Genomic DNA, 12,933 nt, shown 5'->3' with positions numbered 1-12,933 from the left:
GTGCAGTGACCTAGGCTGTGGGGGACCAAGGACCAGCTTGCTCCACCTAGAAACAAAAACTACATAACTTCCTCACATCTCAGACATGGCCCACCTTCACTCTGTCAAGAACTAGGGTTTAGAATGTGTTATAAACCATCAATTTATAGAGCTGGATTTGCACTGGAAGACAACTTTTCTTTAGAACTGGTATTTGGTGGAGAGTATGAATGTCACAGAACCTGGTGGTCTTTATAACACGGGTTGTTAGGAAAGCTAAGCCCCATGTGAGAAAAGTTGCTGTAACAACATCATAGCACCTTTGCTTCAACTTCAAAAGAGAAAAAGGCAATGGTAAAAAGCTTTAATAATAGACTGAATGTGTTTTTATAGGCAACCAATTAGCAGATTAATGAGCCATTTAAATATCTTTACTTAAAACCAATATTCAAGAAAGATGAACCCCAAATGCAGCCTCTTATACTGACCAACATAACTAAGTACGAATGAAGTCAGTGGTGCACCCCATCAGCATGCTGCAGTGTATGTCAACAAAATGAGCCCTCCCCCACCCCGAGCCCTGGCCCCCTGGCAAACAGAGATAAATGATTGTGCACTGCGTGATGATACCATTAGGTGAGAACTTTGGTTCATGCAGTCGGCTGCCACAGAGGTTGCACTCAAAACCCGCAGCCCCGGCGCCCGAAGTCAGTCAGCGGCGCAGCTCGCAGCATCAGCCGTGCTCCTTCCACAGCACCAGGTGAATACTGTGGTCAGGCATGCTGGTGGCAAAGACCAAGCCCGTGTCATTGTGCCCATCCAGTCCATTCAGCCAGGACGCTTCGCCTGCCAGGAAGCTGGAGCCTCTCTTGGATTTCCTATACTCTGGGAGAGGCCAGCGGCTAATCAGGCTCTCTGTCCGCAAGTCCATGATATACAGGTAGCGGTTGTCAAACAGCAGGGCAAAGATATCTCCAAAGCCAAGCAAGGCCAAGTTTGCTATCTCAGGAGTCTTGATGACCCTACAAGGATGAGAGTTAATAAACATGAACCAGAAGGCAACTGTGCTTTTGTTTATGCTACTGTAATCTTTTCTGGAGACATTTAAAACCAATGCAAAATTCAAGCAGCAAATTTAGAATTAAATGAAACATTTTTATAAAAAGGAAAATATGAGGACAAAAAGCTCACCCTCCTTTCAAAAAAAGGCCGGGGAGAAGAGCCCTTCATAATGATAAGGTAATATAACGTAGGCATATAAGGAGATGAATATTTATAAAAGCACAAAATGCCCATCTAAGCTGGAAAGGATCTTACAGATTATCTCGTTTAATACTCTCACTTCTAAGATGTGAAAACTGAAGTACAGCCAGGGTAAATAATTTGGCTAAGGATTCACAACTAGTTAGTTACCAGTCAGAACGAGAGGGTAACACTCAACTCTTACCACTAGGTAGAAACTACTATACAGTCATCCCTTGTTATCCAAAGGGATTGGTTCCTGGACGCCCTCAGATACCCAAATCCGAGGATGCTCCAGTCCCTTACATAAAATAGCGTAGTACAGCTGGCCCTCCACATCCATGGATGCAGAGCACACGGATATGGAGGGCCGATGGTACTAGCCTAGGGGAACCTCCCCCAGCCCAGAACAAAGACTAAAACCCAAGTGATTCAGACTCAGTGCTTCTCTATTCGGCATGTAGCAAACACAGGTTCCTCTCTAAGAACAGCAGAGGCTGAAAATATAAAGTTCCCCCAAATAATTCAGAAACATTTATTAATAGATTGATAATAAGTTAGAGAAAACTGTGAGAGTTGGGAGGACAGCCTTAACCTTCTCAGGTTGGCAGTTCCTAAAACATCGATGACAAAGGCAGACAAGTGGGAGGGACCTTGCCAAACAGGAACACAAACGAAAAAAAAACAAAACGAAACCCTCTGTCTCTCTTATCTGCACATTTAGTAAGGCGAAAAGTTGATGTCCTCTTTGGAGGCACTAGGAAAAGAGCTATAAGACAAGGGATATACAAATTCTGCTGTGACAATATATTTGAGCCTAGGTGAGACTCCAGTTTATCCTACATCTTAACAAGGACACTACCAACTAGTGTATGTCCAAGAGGTCAATCAGAAGGGACAGGGCCTGGTAACCAGGACAAGCAAGGAACAGCTGAAGAATATGAGCTTGAGGCGGGGAGAAAGCAAAGTGGCAGGGACAGGGAAGCTATACACGATCATCACCTTTCAATAGTGAAGGATACATGAGAGGCCAGGCATTAGGCGCCCTAGCAGAGAGAACGAAGGTCAAAGGGAAAGACCGTTAAAAAGGAGCAGATTTTAGTCTGGTATCAGGAAGGGAGGGGATTTAGCAGTGAAGAATAAGACCTGCTCCTCACACTCAAACAGTCCAAAACAACCTTCTTTACCTGTTTCTCTTCTTCATTTCCTTGCTTGCTCATTCACCCAGCTGCTCAAGCTAGGAAACATGGCAACCATGCAAATCTCAAACCACAAATCCAATCACCAAGATCTACTGATTTTACCTCCTAAACTTTCCTTTAATTTATTCACTACTACCTGAACTGCCCCAACTCTGACCCAGGACATCACCTTTGCCTGCACTGCTACCAAGAGTTTTCAATGGGTGCCCCCACGTCTGCCCTTGGCCCCTTCCAATCAGTTAACCTCACACTAAAATCTAATCCTATCATATTTTAAACTTTTAAACCCTTCAATGGCTCTCTACTGCACGCACGTCTGCCACTCTGGCCTTCTTTCAGTCACTCAAAGGCACCGGGCTCTGGCGTCTCAGGGCCTTTCAGCAGACTCTGCCCTCGCGTCTACAATGCTCCTCGCTGCACTCTCGCCCCTGGTGCTTAGTGAAATGCGTCTACTCATCCTTTAGAGCTCGGCCCCAATCTCCTCCTCAAAGAAGCTTTCCTTTACTCCTCAAACTAGGCAGGGTCTCAAAGTACCCTGAACCATGTTGCTCTTATCCCAACCATGAAAACACCTGCATGTAGTCAGCTGTTTAATGTCAGCCTTCCCTGGTTACTCATTTCCACAAGTTTGGTAAGTATCTCTGCTTGTTCCCAGTGTACATCACAGTGCCTAACATACAGGTTAAATAAATAAGTATCTGCTAATGACTAGAGAGGTGGTGCAGTAAGCATGGGAAAATACAAATTCCTACAAGAGAGAGCCAAGGGAAACTGGGGAAAGCAGCAGGAAAGTCTAGTAAGTCCCACATCATCAACACAAGCAGAAAATGACCAGAAACTTGGAAAACAGAGTGGCTAGGGGACAGGACTTAAGCCTGAGGAAGCTGAGCTGACTCCAAAGACCCCAGCACAAATGTGCTGCAGGACAGAACACAGGTCCTGACAGGCTCACAGCACCTTCTACTTTGCTTACTTTAGAACTGTAAACAGACATCCCTGCTGTGCACTCTGGGCCCTTAAACCTACAAAACCCCACCTGCTGTACTGAGGTAACCTAGCTCAAGGGATTGCACCATAACTTAACTTTATGGAGCAACATGCTACTATTTGTGCTTTCTTTTCAATTAGCATCAAAGCTTACAGAATGCAACCTGGTCCTGGCAACTGAGGCCACAGGATTTGTACAAGATTTCAAAAAGAGGCTGTTATGTTCATGTTTGAGGGGAAAAAGCAAGAGATAAAATAGCCCCTTTTCAAAAAAAAAAAAAAAATCTGAACTTAGTACTTGCTAGCAGCAAGCAATCTTGCAGATTTATTGGTTACAGCTAGTATATCGAAACATCAAAAATTAACAGAACTTTCATCTGGGACTCTGGACTCTATATGCCATTCTGAGTAAGCAGCACGAGAATATAGGATCAAATTAAACCTTGAGAGACTCTCAAACTCTAAGCATTAATCAGATTATAATACCTCTATTCCACCTTGCCTCTTCACCCCTCTCTCCCAAATTTTAATTCAAAACAAAAACAATATTAAACTATCAAAGATCTGATTTTCCCACAGTGACTAAGGTCATATCTGTGGGGAACTGGTTCCAGGACCCCCTTGGATAACAAAATGCATGGACGCTCAAGCCCCTTGTATAAAATGGTGCAGTATCTGCATATAACCTACACACATCCTCCCGTATACTTCAAACCATCTCTAGATTACTTACATCTAATACAATGCAAATGCTATGTAACTAGTTTCTGGTGCACGGCAAATTCAAGTTTTGCTTTTTGGAACTTTCTGGACATTTTTTTTAAAAAATATTTTTGATCTTCAGTTGGTTGAATCTGTGGGTGCGGAACCCATGGCCAAATGTACTTCAATTTCTTACTTTGCAAAGAATCAAGTTCTTTCAAAAGTTCTTTCTCTCTGGCTTGCTGGTTCCTTAAGCATATGCCTGCCCGATGATCCAACCACGGATGGATGGATGGATGGATGCAGGACTAGGGTGAGCTGTGGGATACTGGGCAAGGCCCTTATCCTCTCTCAGCTTCAGTTTCCCCATCTATAAAATGAAGAGGTTGGACTAATGTTTTCTGGCATCTGTTCCAGTCTTTATTTGTCAAAATGTAATTATCAATCATTTCTAGAAATTATTCTGACAGCTTGGAAATCTAACTGGTTAGAAACATAGGTCTAACTCCCGGAAGACATAAATGAGGTTGTAACTTTACAACCAGAGAGACTGGGCCCACCAAAGTCCTGCTGGCTAGTAGGATCAGATCCCATACAAGTTGACTTCAAACAGTCATGCATAAAAACAATGAAGAAAATGTTCAGTTTCTGTCCCCAGGCCAGTACTTACTGAAGCATGCTATGGAACACTAATTCTGTGAGCTGTTAACATGTGCTCCTCAAAACAAGGGCTCTATGCACAATACATGTGAGGTACAGTAGGTTAAACAAATTAAAACAGGTTTCTTTATGTAGAACTTCTCACATCTATTAGTAATAAAAACCTGTCAGGTCCTCTGCTAGGTCTACATTATAGGCATTTCATTTAACCTTTACTTTACAGGTGAGACAATTCAGACACAGAAAGGTTAAGAAACTTACATAAAATCACACAGCTCATAAGAAAGAGAACTAGGTCTTAAACCAAGGTTTATTTATCACCAAAGTAGGTTCTCTTAATCACCATATGTCACTGGCTTCCATCAGCCTCCAATATGCTAACAGATACTGCCAGTCTCCAAGAGGGGTCTATGATACACAGTGAATCACAAAATTATTTGTCTATAGACCTTTATTTCTTTCTTTGGAGAGAAACTCTGCAGGTTGTAACTTTCTCCAAGTTTCTCTGTCTTTCTGCTAGTCAGCAGAAAGCCACTCAATCCCTCAACACAGAATTTCAACTGACCAGGAAGTAGAACTTAAAATATTAGAACTAGAGGAGATCTGAAAGATCTTTCCATCCAAACTCTTCATTTTCCAGAGAAGCTGGAAGGGGAATTCAGAAATTCTTAAAGTGGAAGTAACTCAGAGTAAGAAGAAGACTTAGAATTTAGACCCTTTACATTCTAACATATAACTCTTTCTAATTTAATTACTGCCTTTAAAACATTTTTATGTGTGAGATTTTCAGCACACAACTGATGGAGTAAACATTTCCCCAAAGCAAGTTACTAACTGGCTTATGGAAATATTTCGTCTTGCCTTTATTATTATTATTATTATTATTTTTTGCAGTATGCGGGCCTCTCACTGTTGTGGAGCACAGGCTCCAGATGCGCAGGCTCAGAGGCCATGGCTCATGGGCCCAGCCGCTCCACAGCATGTGGGATCTTCCCGGACCGGGGCAAGAACCCGTGTTCCCTGCATCGGCAGGCGGACTCCCAACCACTGCGCCACCGGGGAAGCCCTTGCCTTTATTATTAAACTGCAACAGACTGTTAAAGGTAAAGGTCCAAGGGAATATTACCTGAGAATATCATAACTGGCAAAGTCCCACTGGTAGAGACCCAGTGCCGAACTACAGACAATGTATTTGCCATCAAAATGAAGTCTTGGCTGCAGGCAGATACTTCTATCCTCAGAGACAGACAACGTCTTTAAGCACTTACAGTTAATTTCTCTCCCAATTGGCCAAATCTACACATAAGAGAAAATTAGGAAAGATGAGAGATCACATCACCATAGAAAAGCTTGTCCTTAAACAATGTGGCTTGTGTTTGCTGACGTCAAATACAAAGTGAAGTAAACTGGAGAGACCACAGGTTTTAGAGCTGAAGCATGGGTTCAAATTCTGATTTGGCACATACGTGTTGTGTAATCTTGGGTAAAATATTTAACCTCTTTGAACCTCAGTTCCTGCAGTGAAGATGGTTAGTGCCTACCATATGGAACAGTTTAAAAGATGCAATAAAAATACATGTAAGAGTGCTCTGTAAACTTCTTTGCAAATTGCTATTATTATACAAGTAAATGTTTATGTTTTCATACTTTAGATCTAAGAACTGAGGAGAGCAGGAGATATATGTCTTAAGAAAAGGTAAGAACACTCAAAGATAAATTTCTGTGGATATTTTTTCCCTCTACATTTACAAATCAGAGTTAGAAACTGCCTAGAACACAGGGAAATGAACAATTCTCTTTCCAGTGGGTTTAAGAGGGCTTAAAGACATTCCTTCCTCCCTTGAAATATTCCCCCTGTGCCACACTTTTTCATAAGGCAAAGTAATGGAGGAAAAAAAACCTCACCTTGATCTCATATTTGTCTGCACTTAAGAGGATGTAGTCTCCAGGGCTGTGCAATAGAGACTTGACTTTGCACTTTTGCAAGACCACCTAGAAATAATAAATATCCATGTTACAGAAAGATCCTTTTAGTACTGTTCCTATGCCCTTTTAATTAAAATATGAAAAAGAGCTCAAAATGATATGGTATATGAGTAATCTATAACTCTATATTAACTATAACACAAGTTAACCTTTACTAAGAGTTTTACTATTACCAGATTCTTTAGATTATTAGCAAGACCTAAAAGTGTCTAATGTTGGCAGCACTTACTCTTAGCTTTAGTCTGGAAGCAAACATTAGGACTGACTTTAAAAATTATAAAACGTGACTTCATAAAAAATGTGAGGGATAGGAAAGAAAAAAGTCCATTCACATAGTAGATACAAAGGACCTGTTTTCATAAGCATGTGCATCATAAAGAGAAAAGCACTCGACTTGGGACCAGAATCTGTCATACGTTGACTCTGCAACCTTGGGCAGGACCATCTAACCTCTTCATTTCTCAGTTTCCTCATCTTTAAAATAGGGGATGGGGCACCTACTATCTCAAATAATTGTAGTGAAAATGAAATAAAACAATGAAAATAATAATGTAATAGAAGCTAACATTCCATTAGCATGTGGGATAATCTGTAAACACTAGCTTCTGGTTATTTTAGGAATAAATCAGCATAAAGTGAGAGGGGAGGCCAGGCTCACTCATTCAGAAGCCTGGGTTGCAGATTCAAATGAAACTGACAGATCTGCTACTGAGTGCCAGGCACCTTGCTGGGTTCTATCCCATCATCTCATTTAGTACTCACAAGAACATCTAGCAGATGATGAAACTCAGGCCCTGAAGGGAAGAGTAACTTATCTAAGACATCTCAGTCAGTGTCCCGGCCTCAAGTCCACTGTTTTTAACATAATACCAACTTGTCTTATACAACTTTTCTATTTAAAACTGAATGCACCCAGTACAGAATTTTTTTTCCCAATGTTTTTATTGTTGTAAAATACACATAACATAAAATGTAGAATCTTAACCATTTTTAAGTGTACAGTTCCGTGGTATTACTGGTCTTCTCACACAATCACCCACCCAGTCTAAAACCCACTAGTCATCAGATTCTTTCTTCTTCTTTGTTCCCCATGAGTAAGTTCAGTTGGCTTTACCTTAAAGACACATCCTTCGTGTATGCCCTTCTCTTGCTTTATTGCCACCCAAGTCCAAGCCGTAGGTCTCTTTTGCTTAGACTACTGCAAAAGCCTAACTGGCCACCCTGCATCCACTTGTGCCCCACTGTAACCCATTTTTCACTCAGCAGTTATCTTTTTTTTTTTTAACTTGCTTTTTAATTAATTAATTAATTAATTTTTGGCTGCGTTGGGTCTTCGTTTCTGTGCGAGGGCTTTCTCTAGTTGCGACAAGCGGGGGCCACTCTTCATTGCGGTGCGTGGGCCTCTCACGATTGCGGCCTCTTGCAGAGCACAGGCTCCAGACGCGCAGGCTCAGTAGTTGTGGCTCGTGGGCCTAGTTGCTCCGCGGCATGTGGGATCTTCCCAGACCAGGGCTCGAACCCATGTCCCCTGCATTGGCAGGCAGATTCTCAACCACTGTGCCACCAGGGAAGCCCAGCAGTTATCTTCTTAAAACATGAATCACAACAGACTCTTGCTCAGAACTCATCACTTGCTTTCTACTATACTTACAATAATCCAGAATCCTTAATGAGGTCTAGTAAAGCGTACGTGATGGCCCCTCTTCCCACACCTCCCCCAAGCACAGCACAGCTCTGCTGGCCTTCCAGGGCATCAGCTTATCAAATGTTCTAGGCTCTTTCCCACCCCAGGGCCTGTGCACATACAGCACCCTCTGAAACACTCCATTTACAGAGTTACTTCCCATTTATTCTTCACATTTGGCCCCTTCTCTAAAAGCTTTCCCTGAATCAAAATGAATTAGACCCTGCACTTTTCCTCCATAGCACTTAACACAATTTGTGAACTTGTGAAATTACTAATAACTATTCCTCCTACTAGACTAACAATCGCATCAAGCCTGCGTCTGTTTTGCTCACTCCTGCATCCTTAGCCCCTCACAGAATAGCATGATAAGCTCAAGAAAAGTGTTTCTGCATGGCATTTCCACTTTTTACATGGCTTTTGATCCCCGCAGCAATCATTTTTTTGAAAACTAGAAGACATCACAACATTCTTCTAAAGATCCTGTACATTTTTGGTTCACTTCTTGCGAGCATTATTTTCTCCTCCTTCCTCCTTCCCTTTCTTTGCAATTTATTTAAACTAAAAAACCAAAAAACACTGTCCACCCATTTCTCCCACTCCCCACATCCCACCCCCTGCCTCTAGCAACCACCAATCTGTTCTCTGTATCTATGAGCTTGGCCTTTTTTTCCCCTGTAGAGTCCACATATAAGAGAGATCGTGTGGTATTTGCCTCTTTTTTGTCTTACTTCACTTAGCATAATGCCCTTGAGGTCCATCCCTTTGTCACATATGGCAAGATTTCATTCTTTTTTTACGGCTAAATAATATTTCAATACATATACCCCTTCATCCATCTATGGACACTTTGGTTGTTTCCATATCTTGGCTATTGTAAATAACGCTGCAATGAACATGGGGGTTGCATGTATCTTTCTGAGTTAGTGTTTTCAATTTCTTTGGATAAATACCCAGAAGTGGAATTGCTGGATCATGTGGAAGTTCTATTTTTCATCCTTTGAGGAACTTCCAAACTGTTTTCCATAGTGGCTGCACCAATTTACATTCCCCTAAAAGTGAACAAAGGTTCCCTTTTCTCCACAATCTCACAAACACCTGTTATTTCTTGTCTTTTTGATAACAGTCATTCTAACTAGTATGATGTAATATCTCATTGTGGGGTTTTTTCCCCTAATATTTATTTAGTTAGTTGGCTGTGCTGGGTCTTAGTTGTGGCATGTGGGATCTTCATTGCCACGTGTGGGATCTTTGTTGCCGCATGCAGGATCTTCTTTATAGTTGTGGCATGCAGGATCTAGTTCCCTGATCAGGGAACGAATCTGGACCCCCTGCATTGGGAGTGCAGAGTCTTAACCACTGGACCACCACGGAAGTCCCTCACTGTGGTTTTTTTTTTTTTTTTTCTTTTTTTTCTTTTTTTTTCTTGCGTTATGCGGGCCTCTCACTGTCGTGGCCTCTCCCATTTGCGGAGCACAGGCTCCGGACGCGCAGGCTCAGTGGCCATGGCTCACGGGCCCAGCCGCTCCGCGGCATGTGGGATCTTCCCGAAACGGAGCACGAACCCGCGTCTCCTGCATCGGCAGGCGGACCCTCAAGCACTGCGCCACCAGGGAAGCCCTCTCATTGTGGTTTTGATCTGCATTTCCCTGATGATTAATTACGTTGAACATCTTTTCATTTACTTGTTAGTTGTTGTTTTCATTTATCATCTATATGTCTTCTTTGGAAAAATGTTCAGATCTTCTGCCCATTTTTTAATCAGATTGTTTGGTTTTTTGCTATTGAGTTGTATGAGTTATTTATCTATTTTGGATATTAGCCCCGATCTGATATATAATTTGCAAATATTTTCTCCCATTCAGTAGGTTACCTCTTAATTTTGTTAAGTTTCTTTTGCTGTGCAGAAGCTTTTAAGTATGATGTAGTCCCACTTATTTATTTTTGCTTTTGTTGCTTTTGGTGTCAGATTCAAAAAATCACTGCCAAAACCTATGTCAAAATGCTTACTATGTCTTCTTCTAGTCTTAAGTTTTATGATTTCAGGTGTTAAGAAGTTCAAATCTTTACTTGATTTTGAGTTAATTTTTATGTATGGTGTAAGACAGTGGTTGAGTTTCATTCTTTTGTATGTGGCTGTTCAGTTTTCCCAACACCATTTATTGAAGACACTTGCCCTTTCCCCATTGTATATTCTTGGCTCCTTTGTCATAAATGAATTGACCATATATATGTGGGTTTATTTCTGGGCTATCTATTCTGTTCCATTGATCTATGTGTCTGTTCTGCCAATACCATAGTTTTAACTACTGTATCTTTGTCATATAGTTTAAAAGCATGATGCCTTCAGCTTTGTGCTTTTTCAAGACTGCTTGGGCTTTTTTTTTTTTTTTTTTTGCGGTACGTGGGCCTCTCACTGTTGTGGCCTCTCCCGTTGCGGAGCACAGGCTCCAGACGCGCAGGCTCAGCAGCCATGGCTCACGGGCCCAGCCACTCCGCGGCATGTGGGATCTTCCCAGACCGGGGCACGAACCCGTGTCCCCTGCATCGGCAGGCGGACTCTCAACCACTGCGCCACCAGGGAAGCCCTGCTTTGGCTTTTTGAGGTTTTTTGTGGTTCCATACAAATTTTAAGATTATTTGTCTTATTTCCTTGAAAAATGACATTGGAATTTTGATAGGGATTGCACTGAATCTGCAGATTGCTTTGGGTAGTATGGACATTTTAACAATACTGATTGTTCCAATCCATGAGCTCGAAATACCTTTCCATTTATTTGTGTCTACTTCAATTCCCTTCATTAATGCCTTGCAGTTTTCAATATACAGGTCTTTCTGTTATGTACTGGTTAAACTTATTCCTAGGTATTTTATTCTTTTTGATGCAATTATAAATGGGACTGTTTTCTTTATTTCTCTTTCTGATAGTTCATTATTACTGTACAAAAAGGCAACAGATTTTTGTGTATAGATTTTACATCTTGCAACTTTACATGTAGTTTACAAGTTCTAACAGTTTTCTGGTGGAGTTCTCAAATTATCATGCATCTGCAAATACTGACAGTTTTACCTCTTCCTTTCCAACATGGATCCCTTTTTTTCTTTTTCTGCTCTGTCTAGGACTTCCAATTATATGTTGAATAAAAGTGGCTAGAAACCAGCACAACGTTCTTTTAAAGAGCCTGTACATTTTTCTTCCACTTCTCGCAAGCATTTTTTTTTTAATGAAAATTACTTTTCTGATTTAAAAATATGCTTATCCTAAAGGGAAAAAAGTACTCAATTCCACAAGAAATAATCATCTTCAACATTTTAGTGCAAAAACACATTTAGAAACTGTCGTCATACTCTACATAGTTTTTTGTATGTAACCTGTTTTATTTGCTCCCTCTACCCACCTAATATATTGTGGGCATATTTCCATGTCCATAAGTCACTCATTCATTAAACTATTTATTGAGTGTCTTTTACATGCTGGTCACTGTTATACACCATCATGCTTTGTGGTTGTATCTATCCCATCTTATGACTCATCTACCACTTATGAGGCAGCATCTACCATCCTCCATCCCACCCCCAGCTCCCCCACCCTCAGCAAGACTGATGTCAACATTTCTTCTGTATAAGTCTTCCTACCTTGGTGACCCATTCTGTGTGCCCAGTGAGTGTGTTCAGGCACGTCCCAGCAGATAAAGCCCATACTTTCACAGTGAAGTCTGCAGAGCCACTCACCAAGATGTCCAGTTCATCATTGTAGTCGACGCTAAACACTAGTATATACAACACACACAAAGTTAAAATACGCCTTTGCCTGTGGGTCTTTCATAGTAGAGTTCAATTATATTTATTCTCCCTAGCTGCCCAACTGTATAATTTCTCAACCAGAACTACTGTAGTAATGATGCTTTCTCAACTAGCAATTTTATGCTAAAAAATACATCCATTTCAAAATTCTTGTTATTATCATAGCTTATAATTCTAAGGATGAAAAGCTCCTGGAATAGTACAATCTCTTATACTTGTACTAGGTTCAAAGTGAGAGGTAAACCAGTGTAGGAGATAATGGCATTTCTTCTCAGGACTGCCTGCCTGATACTACACGTAACTTATCCAGCCTATGCAGGAAAAACAGAACATAGGTGGACCAACTCATATTTGTACTATTTACTGCAGTAAGATAAAATGTCAAGAGTATAAGCTGCAAAACAATACCCATACTCAAGAAAAGCCAGTGTAATGAGAAAAACAAAACAAAGATCTTAAAGGTCAGACTGAGCCATTCTCTCAAACTGTCCGATTTTCTTTAGAGCTCTATCTCCAGCACCTAAAACAGTGCCTGAGTATAGCAAGTACTCAAATATTTGTTTTTAAATGTCTGCCAAGCTCTAAAGGAACACTGGGGACCCAAAGATGAAGACACTGCTCTTTTCTTTAAGGAACTCAGACTAAGTGAGGGGTGGAAGAGGAAGTCCAAAAAAAAAAAAAAAAAAA

General features: G+C 41.1%; 1 protein-coding gene across 3 annotated transcripts in view; it reads right to left on the bottom strand.

Annotated features, from left to right (window-relative positions):
• Positions 1-330: 330 nt before the first annotated feature.
• Positions 331-12,933, bottom strand: part of FBXW2 (F-box and WD repeat domain containing 2) — a 28,589-nt gene continuing 15,986 nt past the window's right edge. For 2 of the 3 annotated variants that reach the window (XM_007451492.1, XM_007451493.1), the window contains exons 5-8: positions 12,079-12,212; positions 6,678-6,764; positions 5,899-6,068; positions 331-1,001 (exon numbers count right to left, since the gene is read on the bottom strand). In XM_007451492.1, the coding sequence (XP_007451554.1) occupies positions 713-1,001; positions 5,899-6,068; positions 6,678-6,764; positions 12,079-12,212 (680 nt within the window). In that variant the 3' untranslated portion in view covers positions 331-712. The remainder of the gene's footprint in view (positions 1,002-5,898; positions 6,069-6,677; positions 6,765-12,078; positions 12,213-12,933) is intronic. The other variant, XM_007451491.1, reaches the window with a different exon arrangement.

The sequence above is a fragment of the Lipotes vexillifer genome, unplaced genomic scaffold (genome assembly GCF_000442215.2).
Source record: "Lipotes vexillifer unplaced genomic scaffold, Lipotes_vexillifer_v1.1 scaffold588, whole genome shotgun sequence".
Lineage (NCBI taxonomy): Eukaryota > Metazoa > Chordata > Mammalia > Artiodactyla > Lipotidae > Lipotes > Lipotes vexillifer.
The sequence above is the reverse complement of the archived record's forward strand: the minus strand, read 5'-3'. Positions and strand labels throughout refer to the sequence as shown.